The sequence below is a fragment of the Haliotis asinina genome, chromosome 8 (assembly GCF_037392515.1).
Source record: "Haliotis asinina isolate JCU_RB_2024 chromosome 8, JCU_Hal_asi_v2, whole genome shotgun sequence".
NCBI lineage: Eukaryota > Metazoa > Mollusca > Gastropoda > Lepetellida > Haliotidae > Haliotis > Haliotis asinina.
The window spans coordinates 59677432-59705422 of NC_090287.1; the positions used below are offsets into that span (position 1 = coordinate 59677432).

The window sequence follows — 27991 nt, forward strand, 5'->3', positions numbered from 1 at the left end:
TTGGTAGTTATCTCCCCTACTTCCTTGTTTACAATCCCCGCGAAATTTGGCACGTTCATGCTAACAGGCAGCAATGGCATTGGTCGACGTGCTTTGCCCTGGTGCCACGCACACATGCGATATGTAATCGGATACACTTGCGTGGCATACCTACCAACAGTGTCACAAGTGACATACGATATGCAGTTCCGTTACTGGAGAAAGCTTTGTTGAAGCAGTACAACTGATGTGAGGCACTCACACACTGCCACACCCACCCACATTGTCGACCCACTAAGTGCAGGTCAGGGGAATTATCAGGCAGAAAGGTAAGACGACATACAGATCCTCTTCAACCCGTTAAGAAGTTTAATAGTAAAATGGGCGTCGAAGACATGGGGGTTCCGGGTACGTGTGTCTAACCTTTCGAATACTTGTAGAATGATCTACGAACTTTCAATCTCTGTTGAAGCTGTTTACATGATTGCGTAATCGTATCTCAGTTGCAGTAAAACATCATTATGTCGAACTTAAGCTTGCTCCGAAGTTAAAGTTTGGTCCGTTCTCACTGTTTATGGAGTCATAATTGTGGATGGAACCTAGGATAAATCGAAGTATTGATAAATTCTTCACGTGGACCCAAGCTTATCGCATATTATTATGCTTGTGATACATGCGACTTTATTGTATGGTCTACACTATTTACAAACCGCCCACGTGCGCATGTTGCACGCTTTTATATATGTTATTTCGGTGAAGTATTTCACATTTGATGGTGTTTACGATAAGTTTTAAATCGTATTATAAAAATACTGAAAAATGTAATGTTGATATAAAAGACATGGAAATTCTAACCAAAGTTAAGGATATTACACATTATAAAACCATTTCCTTCTGTGTTATATGGCATTAATATTTATGTACAATCCCACATGAATTACAACCATTCAGATTTATAGGTGATATAATTACTAATCAACATATGTCCAATAGAGATTGTGCAACAGCTAATTCAGTGATATAGCAGTGTTACAGACTGGAAGATCGTATGTGCAAACTGTTGCAAGCTTCTTGAGATATAACAAAATTTTGAAGTTTCATGGCTAGCTGAAGTTTTTGCTCAAGATGTATCAGCCTTGTTTATTAAATTTCAAGAGCTTACAAATTACATTGAGAAATAATCTTAAGATGTTTTGATAATGATCAATTTAATGTGCCCAGAGGCTAATCATTTGCAGCCTGATTTGGGAGTGAAACTTGATAAATCCTGCTTGGCCCACATGTAATCAGTGTCACTTGTGATGTGATATTTGTGTATTTGGGGTTATCAGTCCATCAGGGATTTATGTGGTCCAACTCAGAGGCTTTTACTCAACCTAAAGTGTGGTAAATGTTAGTAAAATTGAAAATAAAAAGTTCCCCAACCTCCCCCGCACCTCTCCCCCCTCACTCCCCAATTCATATCACAGTGTTTTCCATGATGCAGGAAACCTGGATATCAGTTTTGAATGTGACTTGTATTTCATTCATAATAGCATCAGAAAGGAGGGTGAGACTTTAATACATAGTTTGGAAGCAGTGTTCGAAATTTACGCTGGTCCTGTGGTCCCTGGCTAGGAAAATTTCATCAGGACCACTAAATGATATATTTGCTGTGGCCCTGGTGACCAGTGAATTTTGTGTTGATGGTCAAGTAAATCTACAAATGCTATTTTTGACTACTACTTTGTGTCCACTCACTGGTCTTGAGGTCTAGTGGGACATTCTGAAAGTTTTTTTTCCCTGTGAAAGTGGTGCACAAATTGGCTTGAATATCATCTCTGCCAGTGAAAGAGTGAATGAGTATGATTTTGAGCCACTTTTAGGAATATCCCAGCAATATCATGATGGAGGGCACCAGAAATGAGCTTCACAAAATGTATTCATATGGGGAATCGAACCGAGATCTTCAGCGTGACGAGTGGATGCTTTAACCATTAGGCCTCCAGACTGCCCTACATAAAGTAAGAAAAAATGGAGAATACATCTTGATTTCTGTAAATTCATTCATCAAACTCAACATTGAGAATGGTTTGCTTGCACTGAATCCAAGACCTTGTCAGTTTATAACAAGTCCATAAAACTGACCTTGTCTGTTAGCAAAGACTGAATTATGCAATGGTATAGTCCACCCCCAAGTCTTTATCTTGTAACATTACCATAACACTCACTCACTCACTACTTTAGATTTCCACAATGGCTACAAGGAGTTCAGCATCTGGCTTCTTCCCTCATGCATGTCCATCCTCCGGTAGCAGTAGCATCCAGCGACTCCATGGACGACTTCCTCTACCAGAATCCATCTTCTACATGATCACTGGCATCGGCAGCATACTGTATGTCACATACAAGCTGTTTGAAGCATCTCAGTGTAAGCACTTGTCATTACTGATGGAACTTTACAACCTCAGAATACAATAAGGCAATTAAGCTTGGTATACAGTGTAACAGGTATACGCAACTTGTAATTCAACTGAAAGGTCCCAGGAACCTGTTTTTATGTGAGTTCCAGATGGGTCACAGACGCTATGCTAGTTACGGATTATATTGCTTAGAATCTGTCAGTGTTATGTGTGTCGACACAGGAGGTAACTCTGAATTTATAGTCTGGTTCATAATTATTGAGAATTTTTCTTCTTACTTTGAGCTATCCTAACACCTCAACTGATTCACTGATACTTAAAACTAAGTAATGGTATAAGGGAGGTAACTCATCTTGGCCTACTGAGTATAGTACAATTAGAGTTACCTCCCCTGAATTTGTAGCAGACGTCATTTTCCTCAGCACTGTCAACAATGTCTGCTGAAGATAAAAGAAGGTTGATTTTTGAGTTGTGTAATCAAGGAATTGATGATGTAAATACATTGGCAGAGAGAACAGGAACTCCTCTTTCTACTGTGTATAGGATTAGGAAGAATTTTAAAGAGGGAAAGGATTTTGGGCACCAGAAAGGAGCAGGGAGACCCAGAAAATTGGACTTCTCAGATCGCGTCCGGCTGGGAATTTTAGCGTCTAAAAAGCAAAGGGCAAGCATCTCCAACATCAGGTATGAAATGATAGAAAGGGGATCAACAGTTGTATCAAAATCTACAGTTAGAAGAAATTTGATTGATCTTGGATGGGAGAAAAAGACTGGAATTCCTTCTCCTTTCATGAAACAAGAACATAAAGACAGGCGTGTTGAGTGGTGTTTGGCACATGAAAACTTTGACTGGGAAAATGTGATTTTTACTGATGAAAGCTCAATATGGGTATATCCCAATAATGTGAAAATATGGACAAAGTCTGCGTCAGCACCGTTGTATCGACGACCTAAATACAGCCCAAAGTTTCATGTATGGGGAGGGATATCCTTATTAGGAACGACCCCGCTGTGTGTGTTTGAGGGAAATCTGACAAGTCAACGCTACACTAACATATTAGATAATTTTCTCCTTCCAAGTGCACATGTGTTTTATGGAAATGACTGGATTTTGCAGCAAGATAATGTTCCTAAACACACCGCAAAACATGCCAAGCAGTGGTTTCAGGAGAAAAATGTGACTGCATTACCATTTCCTGCATATAGTCCTGACTTAAATCCCATTGAGAACATTTGGGGGATGATGAAGGAATGTGTGAATCAAAAGGGGTTGACAAAAATTGAAGACATGAAGAGAGAAGTGGTCCGATACTGGGACAGCATAACTCACGAAACACTAACCTCTCTGATAGGAAGTATGCCTACCCGTCTTAGACTGTGCCGTGAAGCTCAAGGAGACTTGATAAAATATTAAACTGTTACCTACACAACATGAAAAGGTCAGTTCACTTTCACAATACATTCAATTTTATCTGATTTGTTCTCGTTTAATAATATGAAATGCTTTAGCTATTCTCAATAATTTTGAACCATACTGTAGATGAATATGGAGAGTTCAAACCCGATTATACAAACACAAACACTGTAAGTAGAAAACACTTTCAGACATTTCAAGAATTAATAAGCAGAAACAGAGTTAGTGCTGAGTGAGTGAGTGAGCATGTGAGCATGTTTTTATGCCACTTTTAGCAATATTCCAGCAATTGTACCCAAGTTGGGAATCGAACCCGGGCATTTGCCGTGGTGAACGAATGCCCTAATCACTTGATTACCCCACTGCCCCCTGAATACATGAAATTAGATTAGCATATTGAGCAAAATGTTTGTCATCATTGTCACTGATGATATAAGGCAGATTGACGTGTTGTCTTGATGCACCAGAATACTGCTGATAATCTCATAAAACAACATTCACTCACTCAGATGATGTCTCAGTGAGAATGCCATTCCCCACTATCCTTTACCAGGCTAACTGGGAAGAAATCCTCTTAATTAGAATTTGAAATTGTGGTAATTTGTTTTCAATCAAAATATGTCAAACCAAGTAAAAAGTGCAAAGCAAATTTTGTTGATAGTTATCATTTCAGGAGAATTGATTTTGTAGTCTGAAATTGTCGAATTTTTGACAATGTTTACTTCAGAACTGGTTCTGAATGTATACATTTGTGAATGACAAGATAAATTCTTTATAGTCAGTGTGGAATGAATTGCAATCATGTAGTACTGAAACTGAAACATAAAGTGATAGAGTGAGTTTAAATTTATGCCGAAGTTAGAAATATTCAAACAATATCATAGCAGGGAACATCAGAAATTCGCAACACACATTGTGTCCACGTAATCATATGTGGTCCTTGTCATGACAAGCAAATGCTTTGACCACAAGGCTACCCTGCTGCCTCCAGGGAGAACTGACTGTACACTTAACTGCATCTTTTGCAGACTATCAGTGGTTGTTGACGGAAGATGACTTCATAGATGGCTGGTCATTCCTAGGGCAGAAGAAGGTACCATGGCTTCATTTTGTCTTTTTTGTCTCAGTTTGAATTATTTGATGTCCTTCCTGTACAGTTATAATCATATTTTCAAAGTGTTGTTTTGTCACAATTTGAAAGCTGATATTCCATTTTACAGTTACTCACATGTTGATCACAAGAGGCAACTAAATGGATCAGGTGGTCAGACTCACTAGCTTAGTGGATTGTTTGTCATCAGTCCTTGATGATATGAAATGTTGGCTCACATTATCGACCACTGGATTATGTCAGACACCATTAAGTACATGTACATGGGACATTGTTCTGTGCAGTGATAAACAGTAGGGAAGAAGACAATTCCTATACTCCATATTATGTAAAATGATTGCTGTTTTTGATAGTGATCAACCTGATATTGAATTTTGTGTTTGATGACCTGCAACATATTTTTCAGGACGTTTCAAACTATGAATGGAATTTTTGGTCAGGTTATTTCTGGAAACTCCTTCCCTGGGGCATCGGCCATGTCATCATTGCTCGGATTGTTGAAAGACAGTTCTTTCATGTAAGTTTCCACTGTCAGATGAGTTCAGGGTCCAATTCCACTAACCGATCTTAGCCCTAGGCCAATCGTAAACCCCTGAAATCTCAAACTTAGCATGACGCTACGATCAACATACCATTTCACTAACCCATCTTACCAAAGCCAATCGTAAAGTTAAGATCCAAAGTCTAAGGCGCTCATGACCAACTTAGGATTGCTAGAATCAGTGGTAAGAGAAACAAAACTTGCGACTTTCTTTATTGCCTGTGAAGAAGAGCGAGTATACACTACTCTAAATGTGTCAGTTTCCTATGTAAATGTTATTCAAACAATCAGAAACATTCAAAGCATGAAAACACATGCCTCATATCCACGTATGATATGATATTGAACAAGGATAAATGTAGATACTGAAATTTGTTTTATGAAAAAATATCTGAACGATATGCAAAATATACATCACAACACTGAAAGTGCAATCGAAATCATTGGGCCATTGTGTTTACTCTTGTTCAGCTGACCTACTTCCCTTGCTTCAGATGGAAAAATACAGTGAAGAAATGGGTGTATACCTTTGATGGTGGCGATATTTTATTTTGACATGAAAAATATTTTTCAAACCAAAGTGAGGGAACCTTTGCTCGCGTGGAAGAAGACTGGTCATTCTCTCTATGCTGTGCAACCCATTTGCACTAAACTTTGCCTGTGGTTGATGTAACACATGTGCTGATTGGATAGAAAAAGAAGGGAGATTATTTGTGTTGCAATTTTTTTCGCCACCAGGGGATTTTATGAGAACCAGGTAATATAGCTGGATTTGAACAGAAGTTCGTAGGAAGAAGACTTGTAGATTAAACCTTAGCAACAATCTTTGTTCTTTAGTTATTTCTATACTTTGTTCATGACAAAGTCACTCATGAACATGTTTCCTCTCCTGGGCTTTACAACATCTGTTTTGTCTTCTTTGATTGGCATTCTAGAAGTTGAGGAAGGGGACAATTTTTATGGATATACAACTTGTTTATTCTGTATAAGCGACATTTCTACAGAGACTCGTTGACAGCTTGCTTGAAAACGTCACTAGTATCTGTGTCAAAACATCACCTATTCAGAATAAAGAAGTTTGTATAACCATAAAATTGTCCTCATTGTTCTTCTGTGTTTTTACTTTCAGCTTCGTAAGCCAGTGTTTCTGACATACTCTCTCGTGAGTGTGTCGTATCTCCTGGGCTACCGGACAGTGTTGTTCTTCATCTCACACGGGTGTATCTGCTACCTGGCATCCTCGGTCGGCAGCTTCGCCCTTGTGTGGGTTGTTACTCTTCTGCTTCTGTCTACTCTCAACTATGAAGCATTTGCACCTCTTATGGTATGGTTAGATGTATTGATGTGAATTTCTTAACCTCTTGGGCTAAATATAACCTGTGTAATGGATTTATGAGCATACTTCACAGCTTTATGTTTTTAATTTGTAAATACAGGAAGTATATTTCTGTCGATGCCATTTCACACATTTTCTCCGATATTACTGCGTGAACAGTTCTAAAGAATGAAAATGGGAATAAATGTAATCAGATAAAATGAATTCATGGAAGGTCCTTTTATGATGTGCTTACTGACACCATGCATTTTCAGATGGCGGTGTTAACCCACTATAAAATGCTTGTGTTATGATGGTCCATACTGAATTTGCTAGTTTACAATATGATTAATCTGAGTACAAAAGCAGATTTGTGTTCATAGATTCGTTTCTGATGACAAGAAGATGTGTGATCGTGGCACCTTTATTTATGGGTATCTGAAACCAGTTTCACAAAGAGGGTTATTGTAAGGATCAGTATGATTTAGGATTCAGTTGATTTAAGGAACAAGACCTTTGTACAAGTCAGTGAATGAGACACTAACCAGATAATATGTGCCTATCTGAATTTAAATGTCCCAGGCGAGTCCTGAGCTGTATTCTTTTTCATTCCAGCAACAACTTTGTGATATCCCTAAAACCAGGGAAGGATACTACCTGTTCATATTTGTGCTGGCTCTGGTCATTCTGCGTTATGCCAGTTTCAGCCTTGAGAGAAGCAGATACATTGCTGCAAAGGGAGATAACTCTGTTTCCAAGGAGGAGACATCTGACAATGACCACTTCAGTGTGGCAGATCTCTTGTTGTACATGTTTTATTTCCCTCTCTTCTTTACTGGACCACTCATCACTTACGACAAGTTTAAACTGCAGGTAGACTTTTTTAAATTGTCACTATGATATATGTTGAGTCATCTAAGATTGGTTGTACAATGTACTTGAAAATATGTTTGTTACTCAAGAGTGTTGGTTATGACTTAATTGCTTATATAAAGTAAAAACTGATATCCGTTTTTCACTGTGTACATATCACTGTGGAATTTATTTCCTTGATTATTCGTGAAAAACAAGATAAAGGAGTCCATTTCTTTATATGTCAATGAAGGGGTGAAGGTGGCTTCTTTATCTAATGTGTCTTAGTGCATGATGCATACTTGCACCAGTTCCCCCACTACCTTTGCCTGTGGATTGAGCCATTCTGTGCAGGGAAGGTAACTCATTGACAAGTAAAGAGATGTACTCCCATGTTGCCCTAAACTGTAAAACCAACCAAGAGATGTACTAGAAAATTCTATCATGAGCTCAGTAATTACTGGATTGTGATTAGTTAATTATAGTCATTTGGAGGTATATAGTAATATCATATAGCATGTCATCAAGCCCCTGCTTTCAAAGTCAGGCACCTAATTGCCAGTCAGGCATCTACCCCACTCAGCCGCCATGAGAACGTTTAATGTGACAGTGTAATTGTAAATCTGATGTATGTTATATTTGAGCACTTTCTAAATAGCCTTGTGCTAAATTTCAACAAATTCATTTATAATTTTGTATTTGTTGTGTGAGTGTTATTGCCTTTTGCAGAAACAGATAATACTACGTTTTGATGTCTATGTTAAGACATGGGCAGAGGTCACAGTTAAGCCTTACTGTTCAGTTCAGCTCAGCCTGATGAGGGGGCTAGGATAAGCTCTGAAATGTCGTGAAAATAAACTCAAGACGTTGTTATCCATAGAATTTGTCCTGTATGTTAACTACAGTTTTGAAAAGAATGAAATGTGAATAAATACCTGAAAATTAGAAAGAATAAATGCAAATGTCAATGTTTGTTTCAGATGAATTCAACCCCAGCTGCTTGGACAAGAGACCGGATAATTACTTCCATAAAAGGATTTGTACGTGTGTTTTTCTGGGCCTTCTTCCTGGAGCTTTCCCATCACTATTTGTACTACAACGGCCTGATTCACAACATCACCGCCGTGAAGGAGATGTCGCTGTGGGCCCTCGTCGGCATCGGCTACACAGTGGGTCAGTACTTCATGGTCAAATACTTGGTGATGTATGACCTTCCGGGTCAAGTGGCCAGACTAGACGACCTTGACCCACCACTTGGACCAAAGTGCATCTCGTATATCTACCGATATTCTGATATGTGGAAGTAAGTAACTGTCATGTGGTATTTATTTTGGGATGATATTTGGGGTTATTTTCACAATTTCTTTCTCTTTCATTATCAGGCAATATTCAATAGTATTGTGACATTAGTTAACCAACTTCAAGACTTTGTTATCATGTTACTCAATTTAATGGAAAGGAAATAAATATTTTTTGACTATGTTAAAGTCGTTACTTTTTTCCCTGTGGCTGTTCAAGCCCAAAGGAAAGTAACTGTAATCTGATGTTGTTATTGTCATTGTTAATTGAGATGATTTGTGTTAGATATATATTGCAGTTATTGAAACTATCAACTGGTGTGAATACTATTGACATTTTTCAGTACCTGTTGATATTATGGTACTGTTGCATACCAAACACCTGGCAATATTGATATGTAGGGGTAAAGCTTCTAAAGCACACCATCTGGTTTTGTTGTAGTCTATATATTTTTGTTTCAGGTTTTTTGACAGAGGTCTATACACATTCCTTAGAAAGTAAGTTTGTTTTGTTATAACTGTCTCCTAATTGTTTTTTCTGTACAACTGAAATATTAATGCATTCTTGGGGAATTTTGTTTGCTGCTTCATTTTCTTGTGTTGTAACACTGTATCTGTGACAATACGTTGTAACACTGTATCTGTGACAATACGTTGTAACACTGTATCTGTGACAATACGTTGTAACACTGTATCTATGACAATACGTTGTAACACTGTATCTATGACAATACGTTGTAACACTGTATCTATGACAATACGTTGTAATACTGTATCTATGACAATACGTTGTAACACTGTATCTATGACAATACGTTGTAATACTGTATCTATGACAATACGTTGTAACACTGTATTTATGACAATATGTTGTAACACTGTATCTATGACAATACGTTGTAACACTGTATCTATGACAATACCTTGTAATAGTTGTAACACTGTATCTATGACAATACCTTGTAACACTGTATCTGTGACAATAGGTTGTAACACTGTATCTATGACAATACGTTGTAACACTGTATCTATGACAATACCTTGTAACACTGTATCTATGACAATACCTTGTAACACTGTATCTATGACAATACGTTGTAGCACTGTATCTATGACAATACCTTGTAACACTGTATCTATGACAATACGTTGTAACACTGTATCTATGACAATACCTTGTAACACTGTATCTATGACAATACCTTGTAACACTGTATCTGTGACAGTAGGTTGTAACACTGTATCTATGACAATACGTTGTAACACTGTATCTATGACAATACGTTGTAACACTGTATCTATGACAATACGTTGTAACACTGTATCTGTGACAATAGGTTGTAACACTGTATCTATGACAATACGTTGTAGCACTGTATCTATGACAATACGTTGTAACACTGTATCTATGACAATACGTTGTAACACTGTATCTATGACAATACGTTGTAACACTGTATCTATGACAATACCTTGTAACACTGTATCTGTGACAATAGGTTGTAACACTGTATCTATGACAATACGTTGTAGCACTGTATCTATGACAATACGTTGTAACACTGTATCTATGACAATACGTTGTAACACTGTATCTATGACAATACCTTGTAACACTGTATCTGTGACAATAGGTTGTAACACTGTATCTGTGACAATACCTTGGAACACTGTATCTATGACAATACGTTGTAACACTGTATCTATGACAATACCTTGTAACACTGTATCTGTGACAATACGTTGTAACACTGTATCTATGACAATACGTTGTAACACTGTATCTATGACAATACCTTGTAACACTGTATCTATGACAATGCGTTGTAACACTGTGTCTATGACAATACGTTGTAACCTGTATCTATGACAATACGTTGTAACACTGTATCTATGACAATACGTTGTAACACTGTATCTATGACAATACGTTGTAATACTCAATCTAAGTAAACTTATCCTCAGTACTTTCCGTTACACTCCACCACTGAGTCTAACAAAACCTAGTAGAAGGTTGCGCCAAGTAACCTTTGAGACTGACCAATCAGAACACAGCTTACCAAATTGCGAAAGTGGACATTCGCACATACCTTTTGAACTTTTTATCTTGAAAAGGTTCGTACCCGAACGATTGGCAATATTCAAGATATCATCTTGCAGAAATATTAGCTAATGGTAACCATGTCAACAGAAACACCAAAGCATATATACTGCAGGTCAAATAACAGTGTTATATGCGAATTTTTGTTTGTGGAGAGATCTGTGTCAGTGACATGAATATTTAGAAAGTCCCTCCGATCCCTAAATAGTAGCCATTGTCTGATTGGTTAAATCTATTTAACCGTCTTGCATTTGATTGGACGACCATTTGTTGCTCAAATGTAACCTGACACGACCTTCTACTAGGTTTTGTTAGACTCAGTGGTGGAGTGTAACGAAATACACTGAGAATAAGTTTCCTTAGACTGTTGTAATATTGTTTGTCTGACAACTACATTGTAATACTGTTTGTCTGGCTATATTGTAACATTGTTTATCTGTACATTGTGACACTGTTTATCACACTCTACGACTGCTACATTGCAACACTATTTATCAGACAATTACATTGTAACACTGTCTATGACAACTACATTGTAACATTCTCTATGACAACTACATTGCAACACTGTGTTTCTATATTAACTATATTGTGACACTGTGTCTCTGTGACAGCTACATTGTGACACTGTGTCTCTGTGACAACTACATTGTGACATTTTTTATAACAGCTACATCTACATCCCCCTGGGCGGGTCCCAAGCCGGAATGCTGATGCGTCTCCTGGCGTCCATGATGTGCTTCCTCTTCATCTACGTGTGGCACGGGGAGGAGTACTACCTGCTGCTGTGGTCTATTGCGAACTACATAGGATGCTCCCTGGAGCTGCTTGTCGGACAACTGGAATACACAACATTTGTCACACATATAAAGGTGAGATTCTGGATTTGACCTTCTTCTCTAATTTACTGACTAACATGCTGGGTGGTCAAGCTTGTGACATTGTTGTATAGATGGATCTATATGATGTCAATCACTGGATTGTGTGGTGCAGACTCAGTTATCCAGACTGTAATCATACAGGTGGAATATTGCTGACTGCTGCATGAACAAACAGAACTTTCACCACTTTCTGAACAGTTGTTGTGAATTCACCTCATGAGATAATTCAACAGAAAGTTCAGCAATTTTCTTCAAGTTTCCTGAGCTACAAATTCTCACAAGTATTGAAAAATTAATTTAATCTTAATTTACACACAGAGACAAAACAATTGTTTCACTACTGTGAGATGTTAACATACAGTTGTCAAACTGACAACTTAAGAACGACTGAACGAGGTTGTCTCCCTTGGTTTGTAAGGCTAACTTGACATTGTTATTGAGTGAAAGCACACAACAACGACTTTGAGATTGCCTTCAAGTTCAACCTCATGAATGTATTTATGGATATCAAGAAATCTGTTGGCAAAGGAACCATGAAGATCTTGGTTAGAAGTAAAGGATCAAAGCTGCCTCTGAGGTTTTGTTTGAAAAAGTATGCCTGCAACAGAGGGGATTTCCTGAGGCTAAGGGCTTACTCTTTCAAACAAAACCTCGAAGTTGGTTTTGATCCAACTTATGAAGCGACCGAATATATGGTTTAATAATTTTAATATTTGATATTTGCTGTTGAAATCTACTGGGATGCAGCTGGCATCTGACACCTTGTATTGCATGCACAAAGCGAGTCCTCTACATGCACTAACCGCATGTGGATTGATTACTCGCACTACCCGTGTTATGAGGAACACATGTCTCATACTGACAAACAATGGCATTTTTCACAGCCTTTGTAGCTTAGAAGATACAATGGCCAAGTTAGTTAGTGAAGGGTTGCAGGTTCAAAACCAGGTATCAGCACTGTATGAATTGGAAGTTTTCAATAATGTGATATTTCATGATTGTATACAGTGATGGCAAAGTTACATCAGTCTCCTAAACAAGTTAACAATTCAAAGTCAGGGACTATTCCTCAGAAAATTCCAGGGATGCAGGCAATTCAGGATTTTATGGAAAATGTCTGCGAAACATCCACAGAGGTGTAACATGGCGAGACAATCAGGTCATGTTACTGGAGGCTTATGATAGGTGTTCTCGAACCTATGCGTATTGGAAGAGGTGACTAGTGGGATCAGGTGGTCAGACTGTGTGACAATTTCGAAACATGTCGTCATATCATAATTGTGTAGACTGATGCTTATAATCTCATAATGTCACTGGATTGTCTGGTCCAGACTCTACTGTTTTCAAATCACTGTCGCATATTTTAAATACAACTGAGTCTGACTTAGCAACAAACTGTCACCAAATGACATGTCATGACTAATGTAGACACTAGATTTTCTTTCAAATTGTTTACAAACATGTTTTGAGAGAAATGATATTGTATAATTATATCCTAATAGATAGCATTTTCAGTAGTTTTGCTCACAAAACACCAATCTATGAGTGAGTGAGTCAGTTTGATTTTACGCCGCTTTTAGCAATATTCCAGCGAGGGACACCAGAAAATGGGCCTCACATATTGTACCCATGCGGGGAATCGAACCCGTGTCTTCGGTGTGGCAAGCGAACGCTTTAACCACAAGGCTACGCCACCGCCCCACCAATCTATGAAAGAACCACAGATCGGCAGCTACTTTTGAGATAAACATCATTCGTCATGTGATGGGTTGTAAAGCATGAGGTGATCAGAAGGTTATTTACATATTTCAGGTAGGAAATAATGAAGGTTAGAAGGATGTATATTTCAATAAGGACATGAAGTTTGCTCTACCCCAATGTGTTTTGTAATAAAGAACAGTTTTACTCTGAACTATTGTAATTAAAGCATGAGGATGGTAGTCTGAGTGCTTTGATGTTATATGTCCGGATTCCTTTAAGGACTAGGCAATTGTTAGCTGTCTTTCCCTCCTGTCTTAGGGAAAGATTCCTACCATAGCTTGCAAATAACCCACTCACCTAGAATTTGACGACAAGGGGTGGGTGGGTAGCCAAGTGGTTAAAGCTTTCGCTCATCACTCCTCCACATGATATTGCTGGAATGTTACTAAAAGTGGCATAAAACCTTACTTACTCACTCACTCACTCTCTTGCTACAGTGGTTTTTCAACACAGGCTCAAATATTCTATTTTTTTCTCATTCCCAGACAATGTTTTCACTTCTCATTTAATATTTCTTAATTTTGTCACCCCCAGTTTCGATCTGGGTCAGAATTTCATCTTTAGACTCCCTGACCATGATATATGTCTTAGTTTCTCACTTGCATAGATTGATGCTCATGATATCAGTCACTGGTTTGTCTGGTCCAGACTGGATTATTTACTGCTGTCAGATTGCTGAATATCAATGATTGTGGCTTTAAACACCAATTCTAAATTCAAGTAATGAGTTATTGGCCCTGTGCCCTCTGCACTATACACTGCGCTCTGAATTAAGATACTGCATCGTAGGCAACTGCAAACAGCTATTCCTGGAATCAGAAATCAGTGAAACATGTCTTCAAGTGTTGAATTTCTGAGTTTTGGCTTGAAACAACATCTTGGCAAATTTTTGGTTTAAAAAATAGGCAGCTTGTCAGCACTTAAGTCTCTGAAGTGTTTTCCTCCACCTTGTACTAGTTGTAGGTGTGTTTTTAGGAGATAAACATCACGTGTTGGCCAATTTCCGGGTGTTATTGAGTATTTGAAGCACGGGAATGCATTTGGAACCGACTGCGTCAGCCGGAGGTTTCAAATGAAATATTCCCGTGCTTCAAATACTCAATAACACCCGGAAATTGGCCAACACATGATGTTTATCGACATTGTAAACACAAAAGTAAACCAAAGGGGTTTTAGTGTCTGCACTCGTTTACATCGAATACGGACACAGCAGTGAAGTGTCATCAGCTGACCGTTTCAGCTGGTTCTCATGGTAGCATCTGGAGTTGCTCATTTGTGACGTCATTCTAACTTTACGTCACAATATGATTTGAACGACGTCACCACTGTCGATGACACAACAAAACAATTGTTTACGTGTCAATACGCGGTGAATAGTCTTTCAGTTTCCGGGAATCTAATACCATTTAATCATGTTTTTCAACCAATCAGATTACAGAACACAGTAACTTTTGGTTTACAATTCTTGTTAATTAATACTCCCTGACTAATTCATTCAGAATTGTGAGTGCTAAAACACAAGAATAGACATTGCTTTTTTCTCCAGAAGTGTTAGTACACACATTTTTGTACCAAGGTGAATAAAATAAATTGAACTTGGCCATTACCACAGGCAACATTGATATTTTACTCTCATTATGTCTACTCAGGTTCCAGCACTCTATAATCAAAGATAATTAGTATTTGCATGAGTTTATTTAAACATGGTATACAGAGACATTTTTCAGTCTCATCATTGTATTTTCTTTGGTTAATGCTTTTGTGTGCAGTTGCCAAGGAAACAGTGATGGTTTCAGTGATTCAGGTTATGTGAGTTTAATAATGGAATATTCTAATCAAGCAGTCTTATGTATTTAGTAATCTATTCCAGATTGAATTCTCTTTGACATAGAAAATGGTCGTGGAATATGCATTGATATGCTTGCGAGATACAATTATTTGTCATAGGTTAACATTATGTAAATGAGTTATTTGAGATCCCAGTTGCATATGTATTATTCTTTAAATAATGTTAACATATGTTTCAAACATTTCTTTTTTACAGTTATTACCTGATGAAGTTTTCATGCATTTTGGCATTTTCAACAAAATCAATCATATTTTAGCTATGCATGTCAGCAAGTGAGTAAGTGAGTTTAGTTCTACACCACACTCAGCAATATGGTGGCGGCCTGTAAATAATCGAGTCTGAACCAAACAATCTGGTGATCAAAAGCATGAGCATCAATCTGCACAACTGGGAACTGATGACATGTGTCAGCCAAATCAGCGAGTCTGACCACCAGATCTGGTTAATCACCTCTTACAACAAGCATGGATTACTGAAGGCCAGCATTCTAACGTGGATATTCATGGGGAATATATCTGCAAGTTATTTCTGAGAGATTCAACTTGAAGATCTCACTAACACTTTATTTCCCAGATAACTCAAGCTGCCTGGAGGCGTTTGAAGGTTATGTGAATTGTCTCACCAGGCACCCATTTTCTTCTGGGTGAAGAGAGGCAGTTTTGAACAGACTCACTTGCATCAAAACAGCATTGTTGAGGGGCCAGACTAAAGTCTTAGAAAATGTAAGGAGTCAAACCGCCTAATACAGTCATCCATCCAAGGACCCTCAGTGCCCGAAAGGGCATAACTTTAACTGATTTGTGACCTGAGCTCTATGTACATGCCCACACAGCACCACTAGCAAGCTAGAATTTATCCTTGATATCTCCAGGGTATACGTTCCAATAAATCTCCACCATACTGTGGATGAATTTTCTAGCTTTATCGAAAGATTTATTGAAATGTATACCCTGGAGATATCAAGGATGGTTAGAACTGGCTTTCAGCAACACATGTAATAGGGGGAATTCCATAAATAAATGCTTTCCTCTTTGATACTTTAGAAATAATTGTGTGTAACATTAAGATATGTAACAGAATAGGAATCTGTTCACTGTGTAGTCAGACTGGTGCTATTTCTAGAACATAGACTGAAATGGTTTCTCTGAATGATGTGTTTGTTGTTTAATGACACACTTAATAATATTCCGACTATACAGCGGCAGTCTGCAAATAATCATGCCTAGACCAGACAATCCATTGATCAAAATCATGACCACAGTCTATGCATTTGGTATATGATGACACATGGTAAATCAAGTCAGTGAGCCTGACCAACCAATCCTATTAGTCGCCTGAAACAACAAGCATTGGGTGCTGAAGACCAATTTTTAGAAAGATGCTTATAATATACCAACTTGTGTTGTTAATGCTTTTGAGAAATCTGAAAAGATGTGTACTATGATCCAGTGCGCATGCAAATGAGATCGCTGTCTCAGAAAGTACTTTAAAAATCACATGCAACCAAAAAATCAAACATAACTAAAACACAATTATCACTTATTCATGACATATAATATACATTGCTGCTTGTATAGAAACAAGTATACAAAATTATAAGTGTACAATTGCGATTCAAAAGTGCAGTATTTTGTACTTGGGCTTACTTCCCTCGAAACGAAGCCCTTTGTGAGACTGAACCCAGTCATAGCAGATGGATGTGCTCTCAAATGTAACGACGGCTTCCGATTGGTTGGTTCATTTGCTGATACGCTGAGAGCTCATTGTGTGTACAGAAAGATGATCTGTTTGATGGGCATTTTAGAAGTATGGCGAGTCACAAGAATGTAAGATTCTTTATGGATAACAACTTCTTTTATTGTAATTGATGCCTTGTTTCAGTATGGATTCATATACCGTTGTCCAACAAAATCATATACACTAGAAGAAGTTGTTATCCATAAAGAATGTGTATAGAGATGTTGGGTTTTGTAAATACATGTGAAATTTAGTGAATCGTTTGAACTTCAATTTTGCGGGCTTTTCTTTCATCACGTTTTTTTCAACTTTATAGGTTGAATTGGTATTTTTGATGATTTGTTTCGGTAAGTGCTTACCGAAAGGTATCAGAATCTGCAAAGTTGTATTTTTGTTGCATGTGACCTTTAAGGATCCATACGTCAGTGCTTTTATTTCTTTCAAGATAATCCATTGAACGTATGGCAACAGATATGCTTCCAAGTCATTTAGAACTCATTTATAAATTATGCAGTTCACTAAAAAATATACTCATATTCAGATTTCTAAAGCTTTCACTGAGATAAAATTATGTTTAAACATCCATAAATGTAAACCATTAAATTATTAATGGTTTATTATCCTTTTATGTTTTATCATAAATATCATATTTCAGAATAAAAGTATGTATTTTGCTCACTAAATTGTTGAGTAGAACACTTTTCATTTTTAATAAATAAAGTTTAAAATGTATACAAACAGCTGTTAATTCGGACAAGACCCTGAGGCATGTACCATCCAGAATATGACGGTTTCAGTGTTTTTACTCAGATTGTTTTGTGCATCAGTAGAATATACGAAGATGTGACCATGGTTTTGGGACTGTTTTCGTCAATGTTTTCTCAATAACATACAAAATAACATGCCTCTATTTTAGCATCCTCGATATCTCCAGGGTATACGTTCCGATAAGTCTCCACTATACCCTGGACACATCTACAGCTCTGCCCGATAACTTTATTACCTCCCTTGACTGTCTTTTGATCCAGTCAGGTGTCTACGCTGGGAAGTTGAGCGAACCAATCACAACTCACTTTCGTTTTTTAATTATCTAACCGATTATACTTGGCAACAGAAACCATGCAGAGGTTCTCTGGAAGAGGTAGAAGGCGTTCTTGCATATGTTGTTTTAATGTTTCGGACCTGTCAATTTGTTTGTATGATTTCCGTAAAATCTGGAACGCACTCCGAGCAAACCTTCGCAGTTGCGACCGCTACCTTTGTTGACACTGGCAAGCTCGGTTATAATGGCGGCCTAGCTGATTGGCTACTGTGAGAAGGCGGAGCCAGCAAAGGGTGGTAATAAATTTATCGGGCAGAGCCGTAGATGCGTCCAGGTATAGTGGAGACTTATTGGAACGTATACCCTGGAGATATCGAGGATGCTATTTTAGATAATGGATCCTGTTCACAAAATTGTTAGACACAATGTTTATCATTTGCTATCATAACCTTTCAGTGGCATTTGAAAGTACTCTTTAGAATAAATCTTCCTCTATATCGTGAGTACCATGTTTTGATGGTTTCTTTTACCGTTGTCAAGCAGAAATGGTATAGAACAAACTTAATACCAATGGCTACCAACTCCATTTATATCATGAGTGCAGTGTTTCAGTACAAATACTGCTTGACAGTGGTACAAGTATCTGTATTAAAACATTGTATTCAGGATCTATAAGTAGTTATCCATAAAGTTTGTTCTACAATGATTTTCAGTTTGCCATCATTGCAACCTCCATCGCTGTAACATGGGATTGATGCATTAAGTTTCTGATGCTAGCTGTTTATATGACATCATGCCTTACATTCATCTCCACACTGTCAGTGTTCATGAGTTTTTTGTTCTGTGTAATGTGTGTAGGCAAGGTATCTGTCACCAGCAATGGTTCGACGCCTCCGCTGTGTCCTGGTCGTTCCACTCTTCCTCATGTCCTGCTTTGCCGTCTTCTACTTCTTTGGAGGGCTGGCGTTTGGAGACATCTTTCTCAAGAGACTTGTAACTGAAGGTGGAGTCATGCTTTCTTCCTTTCAATTATTTATCATATGTTTTGGTATTTTTCAGAATTTTCTTTTGAGATAGAGCTTTTTACACTGATGCATAAAGTATCATGTTTCTCTTAGATTAATTATATTTTTGATTTCTTATGTTCTTATCTAAATCTAAAAAAATCAATGAAGATAAAAAGGATCATTTGTGGGAGGTATTGAAACTGATCTGAGATTGTTTGTGCTTTATGTAAAACAGTAGACTGATATAACCTCCTTTCATTTTGTGTTGAGATTTTGTAAAATAACTGTACTGTCAGGTTAACTGAAATATGGGGTGGTGTTGGGTAGAGTGAGGGGATCGGTGAGTGTGGAAGGGGCAGGGTGCAGTGATTGGGGTGTCAGTGATCTTTCCCTTATTGTAATCATGCATAATCTGACATAATATTCTGTTGGTCACGCCCACATGTTGATCACACATTTTGTCACACCCCCACATGTTGATCACACATATTGCCTCATGCCCACATGCTAGTCACACTCTGTCTGTTGATTAAATATTGTTAACGCGCATCATCATGACTGATCATGAATTGAAGTCAGTTTGAAGTCAGTTTGTAACATAGCAATATTCTGACTGTAACATGGCTATCTGTATTTAATCAAGCCTGAACCAGCAAACCAGAGAGCGATAGCATGAACGTTGACTACTAGGTGGGGTCACAGTGACACACAATCTTCCATGTCACCAACACCATCATTACTCAGCTCCTTCAAGAAGCATGACAAACATTTTCAATTAAAATATGTGTGATCAGGAAATGTTTATTTTGTTGTTGTTTTCAAATGTACTCTAAGTCTGACCTCACATACACCTTTTGTTTACAACAGCTTCATGATCAACATCACGAACAACTTAGGCACATTATTTCTGCTGTGTCTCACACGAGCTGTTTCTCCTACTTGCCTGACATTTGGCTATCAATTTCAGGCATATTTATGTGTTTGTTTACCAGATATATGCTCTCTTGTCAAGGACTTCTGAAAGCTAGCTTGGCTGAGTAGGTTTTTCCAGCTTTAACCTGCAATGATCTGCACAGTGTACTATGTGTATCTGGGATGCTGACAGTGAGTTGCAATGATCTGCACAGTGTACTATGTGTATCTGGGATGCTGACAGTGAGTTGCAATGATCTGCACAGTGTAGTATGTGTATCTGGGATGCTGACAGTGAGTTGCAATGATCTGCACAGTGTAGTATCTGTATCTAGGATGCTGACAGTGAGTTGCAATGATCTGCACAGTGTAGTATCTGTATCTAGGATGCTGACAGTGAGTTGCAATGATCTGCACAGTGTAGTATCTGTATCTAGGATGCTGACAGTGAGTTGCAATGATCTGCACAGTGTAGTATCTGTATCTAGGATGCTGACAGTAAGTTGCAACTATCTGCACAGTGTAGTATCTGTATCTAGGATGCTGACAGTGAGTTGCAACTATCTGCACAGTGTAGTATCTGTATCTAGGATGCTGACAGTAAGTTCCAACTATCTGCACAGTGTAGTATCTGTATCTAGGATGCTGACAGTGAGTTGCAACTATCTGCACAGTGTATTATCTGTATCTAGGATGCTGACAGTAAGTTGCAACTATCTGCACAGTATAGTATCTGTATCTAGGATGCTGACAGTGAGTTGCAACTATCTGCACAGTGTAGTATCTGTATCTAGGATGCTGACAGTGAGTTGCAATGATCTGCACAGTGTAGTATCTGTATCTAGGATGCTGACAGTGAGTTGCAATGATCTGCACAGTGTAGTATCTGTATCTGGGATGCTGACAGTGAGTTGCAATGATCTGCACAGTGTAGTATCTGTATCTAGGATGCTGACAGTAAGTTGCAATGATCTGCACAGTGTAGTATCTGTATCTAGGATGCTGACAGTGAGTTGCAATGATCTGCACAGTGTAGTATCTGTATCTAGGATGCTGACAGTGAGTTGCAATGATCTGCACAGTGTAGTATCTGTATCTAGGATGCTGACAGTAAGTTGCAACTATCTGCACAGTGTAGTATCTGTATCTAGGATGCTGACAGTAAGTTGCAACTATCTGCACAGTGTAGTATCTGTATCTAGGATGCTGACAGTGAGTTGCAACTATCTGCACAGTGTAGTATCTGTATCTAGGATGCTGACAGTGAGTTGCAATGATCTGCACAGTGTAGTATCTGTATCTAGGATGCTGACAGTAAGCAAACAATTACATACACAGAGAAAGTGTATTGATTTTAACTGGCTGCTCGCAGCACTGTAAAGTAGTCAGTGCAGTGCAGGAGGAGTCTTCTGTAGTGCATCAGCCTGTTCAACGAGGTAGATCTCTCTCATCATCAGGTTCAAATAGGTAGAGTTCTCTTGAGAGTATTAATGTTCATCATCGTCATCATCATCGTCATCATCATCATCATCATCATCATCATCATCATCATCAGGTTCAAATAGGTAGAGTTCTCTTGAGAGTATTAATGTTCATCATCGTCGTCGTCATCATCATCATCATCATCATCATCATCATCATCATCATCATCATCAGGTTCAGATTGGTACAATTGTCTTGAGAATATTATTGTTTATCATCGTCATGGTGATGGCCTTGGTAGTGCCATCCTTAGTCATCCTTGGTGCCACATTTCACTATGTATCAATATGTCCCTAGTTGTTCCATGCTCCACTCAACTTTGGTGAGGTTCGATTTGACCAGAAAGCATGAATCTTGTCTTTGTCTGACCCAGCTGTTTTTGGTTTTTGGTGACTTTCTCTGACTGGGTCACTCCAGCTTAACTGAAACACCCTCAGTGAACTATTTGATTTTGAAACTCAACTCACTCCGGAAGATTAATGAAAAGGTGGGTTTCATATTTATGATTGTTACAGATGTCTTCTGGGTAATAAGTATGTTCTACACATCAGGTCAGTGCATTCATGTCCAGGGAAGAGGTATCAGCGATCTGTCTGATAATCTCAGCCTGATGTTTATGACTCACCTTTTCCAGTCTGTCTGGAGCTTCGGATTCAGTAAAGATGACGGATGTCAGATTTCTCCCAAAAAATATTTGCCATGACATTAAATATGAGATCATAGGCAGCTAGTGGGAATATAATCCTTTGACAGAAAGAAGTGGATGCATAATTACAGACACAGTTTTGGAGCCCTGAAGGGGTTTTTATGTTGGTCAAACAATTCAAACAATTTCCCAGTGACTTTGTGTGTTGGCGTTTAGATGGCTAACTCTGAGGGTGCGGGTTCAAATCTTGGATGTTACTCAACCAAAAAGTACTAGAATTTGTACTAAGAATTTGTAATAATTTGTAATAAGAAAGTGTAATAACAAATATGACCTATGTTACATCCTCCTTGCAGCATCTCACAAGATCAGGGTGGCTCTCTACATTCTCATCTACATCAACCTACAGAATGCCATGGAAGTGGAGCGATGGTTTGCCCTCAAGCGCAGGAAGGATTAGCTTTCTCCACACCAATAACCTTGAAATGTTTATCTCTCTATGTGAGCATGTGAGTTACTGTGTGATTCTTAAACTTCCACTAGTGACAACTTGACCAATAACCTTGGCCTGTGAGTCACAGTATGTAGGCCCTGTGAGTAGGCTGGCATTCAAATATAACAGCTGTAGTTGACAGAATGTGGTTGGTAAACACGTGCAGACACCAACATCTACCTGATGCAGATAGTTGATTTTGGAAATCTGTAGGTGTCTCACAGCCTTGGGCAAGTGTGCGTCTTGGTGAAGCTTAAACCCATGCAGACCTCTACGTCTCTGTGATGCAGATAGTGTAATCAAATATCCCTGCGACTGTCTCCTAACCTTGGGCAAGGGTGCATAAGGGTGAAGCTTCTGCATAAAGACTTGCGCGCACGCACACACAACAAAAACAAACAAACAAAACTAGGCCTGGGATTAGTCCAGCTTTACTACCCCAATAACCAACCCAATCCTGTAGTTGCCATCAGAGGAATAGTTACCACTGCAGGAGTAGTTACCACTACAGGAGTAGTTACCACTGCAGGGGTAGTTACCACTAGAGGAGTAGTTACCACTGCAGGAGTAGTTACCACTGCAGGAGTAGTTACCACTGCAGGGGTAGTTACCACTGCAGGAGTAGTTACCACTGCAGGAGTAGTTACCTCTACAGGATGGCAAAATAATGTTTCAGTAGGAATGGTTGCTGGGGAAGAATTGGCAAAAAATACTTGTGTACGCATATTGGATAAACTAAAGCTGACTGAAGGTTTGTCTGAAGGAATGCATGACTAGTCACAGAAAGAGACTAGGAAATTATTGTTGTGTACCCAATAGAGTTGTCTTGTCATCAAAGATTTAATTGCATGACTAACCATGGAACCCTAGCAATCCTGTGGCTAGCAGGTTCTGCTCTGGACCATCCAGACACTAACACATTCTGTATTTCTCCTTATACATGAAATATGGGCTGTTCAAGACATATCACAATGTTGCTCAAATTGCATAATTTTTAAATTATGATGCCTTGACTTAGTTTGGTCCGGAATTCTCATGTATATGTATATCTCATAGTTGCCAGGAAAGGTCTGCTGAATGCCATGCTTGTCTCCCAGTGGATATGGGGTAAGAATATGTCCTCAGTGTTCCATGATTGTCTCCCAGTGAAGATAAGAATAGGTCCTCAGTATGTCATGCATGTTTCCCAGTGAGTCAGTGTAAGAATAGGCCCCCCAGTATATCATGTTTATCTCCCAGGTGAGTCTGTGTAAGAATAGGCCCTCCAGTATATCATGTTTACCTCTCATATCCTCACAAGCCCTCCAAGTTGATACTGTATCTCAGTCCATTTTCTTCTCTCTTGCATACAGATACACCTTATAATATTTCTAAAGTTCTTAATGTTTGTTATTTGTTATATGGTTGTGTATTTATTTAGCAAAATACAATTAACTTACCCTGTCTACAACAGTTCATCATTTGAAGCCAGTCAAGTACTGGCCATTTAATGGAAAACATGGCTTTGCCATACTGACCTTGTTCAGGTTCCCAAGTGCATATTCTTAGGTTGTTATTGTTATTGTTGGTTTCTATGGCAATAATCAAGGACAATAGTCACATGTCACTTTGCCTTTGTACTTTGTATCATATATGGCAGGAATGTGTGTCTAGCCATGTCACTGTGCATTGTCCTTTGCATGTCTATATCTATGTAGTCATCAGATTTCAGTCAAAAGGCTTTGCAATTCTCCATGCAGAGTTACATCCCTTTGTCACTTCAGGATCCTGTACAAGTTTGTATCAGTTTTGTCTGTGGACTTGCCAACTCCATACCCTTGTTCAAGGTTTCACCAAAGTGGCAAACCAGTTTGTCAGTAGGCGAGTCAGGTCCATACCCTTGTTCAAAGTTTCACCAAAGTGGCAAACCAGTTTGTCAGTAGGCGAGTCAGGTCCATACCCTTGTTCAAAGTTTCACCAAAGTGGCAAACCAGTTTGTCAGTAGGCGAGTCAGGTCCATACCCTTGTTCATGTTGTAAACCAGAATTGTTTGTTGGCCTGTCAACATCATACCCACACTTAGAGGTTTCACAGCGGTGGCAAAAGTCACAGTATGTCAGAGTGTCTTGAAAATAAAGCAACTATATTCAAATTGTCTCAAACTCCTTATGTCTGCATGTAATAAATAGGCATCACTTATGAAGTATGTTTTGGATGCAGCTAGAGCTTTCTCCAATCTGCAGCTTTTTTCATTTTGGACACTGATATTGAATGAGCTGGGATGATGATGATTTGTATTCCAGTTGTATGACGTTGATCTGTAAACAACCAATTCCAGACCAGACAGTCCAATGGCTGACGTCATGAGAGTTTCTGTTCTCCAGAAACACATCTCTCACCATCATCTGTAAGTGGTGAAAATTCTCGATAGCTTTTAAGGCGAGTTACAGAAGGGACTTCAACCCACGTGAGAGTGTAATAGAAATAGATTATTCTGTGCTTTATAACTGCACACTATAACATAACTACATCTGCTACCTCAGTCTCGCCCTGCAATACATTGTTATGATGAAGCTTTATCACTGCACCATACATTCCATTAGACACCACTACATCACAGTGTTCTACCTCTGTCACACTGCAGTACATAATTCTTGTAGTAACAAGAACCCTAGTTTTCTTTGGCCGATTTTGAAAAAAAATCCTCTTGTTCACAGAACTGTGTGACCTTCAAAACTGGGACCATAATCCATCTGTGTCAGGACTGAGAAAGATGGAGAATAATAGGTGTTCCCCTTCCCTAAGGTTTTAGACAAAAGCAATTATTTTGAAAGCTATTGATTATGAAAAAAACAGAATGGCCTGGTTTCATATGTCGTGAGTGTGTTAAATTTGAAGAATGTAGGCTACAGCACTTTATGTGGGTGGGGGACACATGGTTGTGGCAGTCAGAAACTGCCAAGGCTTAGTTCCTCTCTTCCTGTATTCACAGCTTTTACTGTTCCTGTTATCTTTAGTCTGCACTCAATTCTCGATAAAACGGGTTTCACCATTTCTAAGGCCCATGGTGTGCCAGTCCTGTGCCTGTCTTCACAGCATTTACTGTTCCTGTTATCTTTAGTCTGCACTAAAATCTCAATAAAACGGGTTTCACCATTTCTAAAGCACATGGTGTGCCAGTCCTGTGCCTCTTTTCACAGCTTTGACCATTTCTAAAGCCCTTGGTGTACCATTTCTGTGCCTGTCTTCACTAATGGGATCCTTGGTGTGTTAGTTTTAGATAATGTGTCTAGTTGACAAGTTCACTCACTAACTCACTCTTGGGATGATTGAGGCACAAATAACAAGAGATCATCGAGTGTTAAAAGTTGACTGTGTTACTATAACAATACAAAATGCCTATTTGACATGCTTGTTTCATGTCACAAAGAGATTTATTAGCACTGCACTGAAACCCATACTGCTGCATTATGACTGCGTTTTAATTTCCTGTGTTGACTATTAGCACAAACACCCAAGTGATCATTATAAAAATGGGAGTTTAGTTTTAAACTGCACTCGGTTATATTCCAGCTATATGGCAGCGGTCTGTAAATAATTGAGTCCAGACCGAACAATCCAGTGATCAACAGCATGAGCATCAGTATGCATAATTAGGAACCGATAAGGTGTGTCAACCAAGTCACCGAGTCTAACCACCTGATCCCATTAGTCACCTCTTACTACAAGCATAGTCGCCTTTTATTATAGGAATGTGAACGAAGTGTCATCTGCCGTCCAGGTAAAAGAAGTCCCTGAGTGTGGTTGATGTAAAGAGTGTTTGAAAGACAAAATGGGACTTGGTGGGTTGTTATGTGAATATTTGCAGTACCCAACTTATAACTTTATGTATCATATTTCCTCTAATAAACTCAAAGGCTCTTGTTTATTCAACAGACTTCTAGACTCTGCACTTATTAAGTTATTAGAGGCCTGGTGCTTTTGCGCTTACTGGATCTAATTATTGTAATTGTCAGTACATACAGTTGTCTTTGAGCACTTTTCTTGAATCCTTGCTACACATTTTGGAGGTGATAGTTTTTATGCGTATTTTATTGTATTTCTCAGATGTATATTTCATGAATTCCAACACTGAAGTGTTCAAGTGTTTCCCTCCATATAACAACAGTGGTCATGTATATATGCCTAATGCTTGATATTTGCTTGATATTGTTTTATGTTTGTCTGACCCTGATATACATGTGTCTCACACTGATATGTGTTTGACATTGATTTTTGTCTGACACTGATTTAAATGTGTCTGACACTGAGATGTATGTGTCTGACACTTATGTATACATGTGTCTGACCCTGATATATGTTTCTGACAGTGATATAATCATGTTTGACCCAATATATACATGTGTCTGACGATGATATATATGTCTGATCCTGATATATACATGTTTGACCTAATATATACATGTGTCTGACCCTGATATATGTGTCTCATGTGTAGCAGCTGGAAGCGTGACATGTGTCTGACAGTCATATATCTTTGAGTGAGACTGGTGTCTGACACAGGATATGATGCCTATGACATGTTTGTATGTACTTGAAAGTATGCTTCATTCATATTGGTTCGTGCATGGGCTGTGTACATATTGATACAGCATGCATTCTTCTGGAAACAAAACGAAACAAGACAGCTTCTGGCTTATTGCTTACAGGGAGTTTTTGACAAGATTCTTCTGCAGTTGTGGTGCACCATTTTCATATCAGGGTGTAAGAACAGGGTGTACAAATCTACATCGAAACATGTCCAGATACAATGAGTCAGATGTTATATGTTGCATTGCATGTTTTGCTGGCAGAATAACAATGAGACTTTTACATTGACCTGGTTGTAAATGAAACATATCAGATCAAGCCTTCATGTTCTATTGTAAGGATGCAGAAGAGATTGTCAGCTATTTTTATCAGTTTTACTAAACGTTCAATTATTGTCGGTGCTAATGGCTAACTTTTACACTGAAGCCCACATGGGAGTTCATGACAGAATACCTCAAGTCGCATTTCAAATATGGTTGTCAGATAATCCTGTGATTGTTTCTTATAGAATGCTGCCTGGTTGAAGTTAAGGGTTAATGTATACAAGTATATATTACAAAACTTGTTTTGCTAATAAACATGCTAAAAAGATGTGAAAA

At 38.5% G+C, this 27991-nt stretch overlaps 1 protein-coding gene across 3 annotated transcripts; it reads left to right on the forward strand.

Moving 5' to 3' along the window:
* Positions 1-60: 60 nt before the first annotated feature.
* On the forward strand, positions 61-27991 carry LOC137294185 (protein-cysteine N-palmitoyltransferase HHAT-like). 3 transcript variants are annotated; one of them, XR_010957512.1, is made up of 12 exons: positions 61-308; positions 2206-2389; positions 4824-4888; positions 5313-5423; positions 6577-6771; positions 7378-7635; positions 8595-8917; positions 9375-9410; positions 11684-11885; positions 19142-19286; positions 22687-24012; positions 24063-27991. XR_010957512.1 is itself a non-coding variant. In XM_067825178.1 (12 exons), the coding sequence occupies exons 2-11, from the start codon at positions 2215-2217 to the stop codon at positions 22788-22790; spliced, it is 1614 nt and encodes a 537-aa protein (XP_067681279.1). In that variant the 5' UTR covers positions 61-308; positions 2206-2214; the 3' UTR covers positions 22791-22839; positions 25106-27991. The 3 variants fall into 3 exon arrangements, 2 of the variants coding, with proteins under 2 accessions (XP_067681279.1, XP_067681278.1); XM_067825178.1 differs by having other exon boundaries at positions 22687-22839; positions 25106-27991; XM_067825177.1 differs by having other exon boundaries at positions 22687-27991.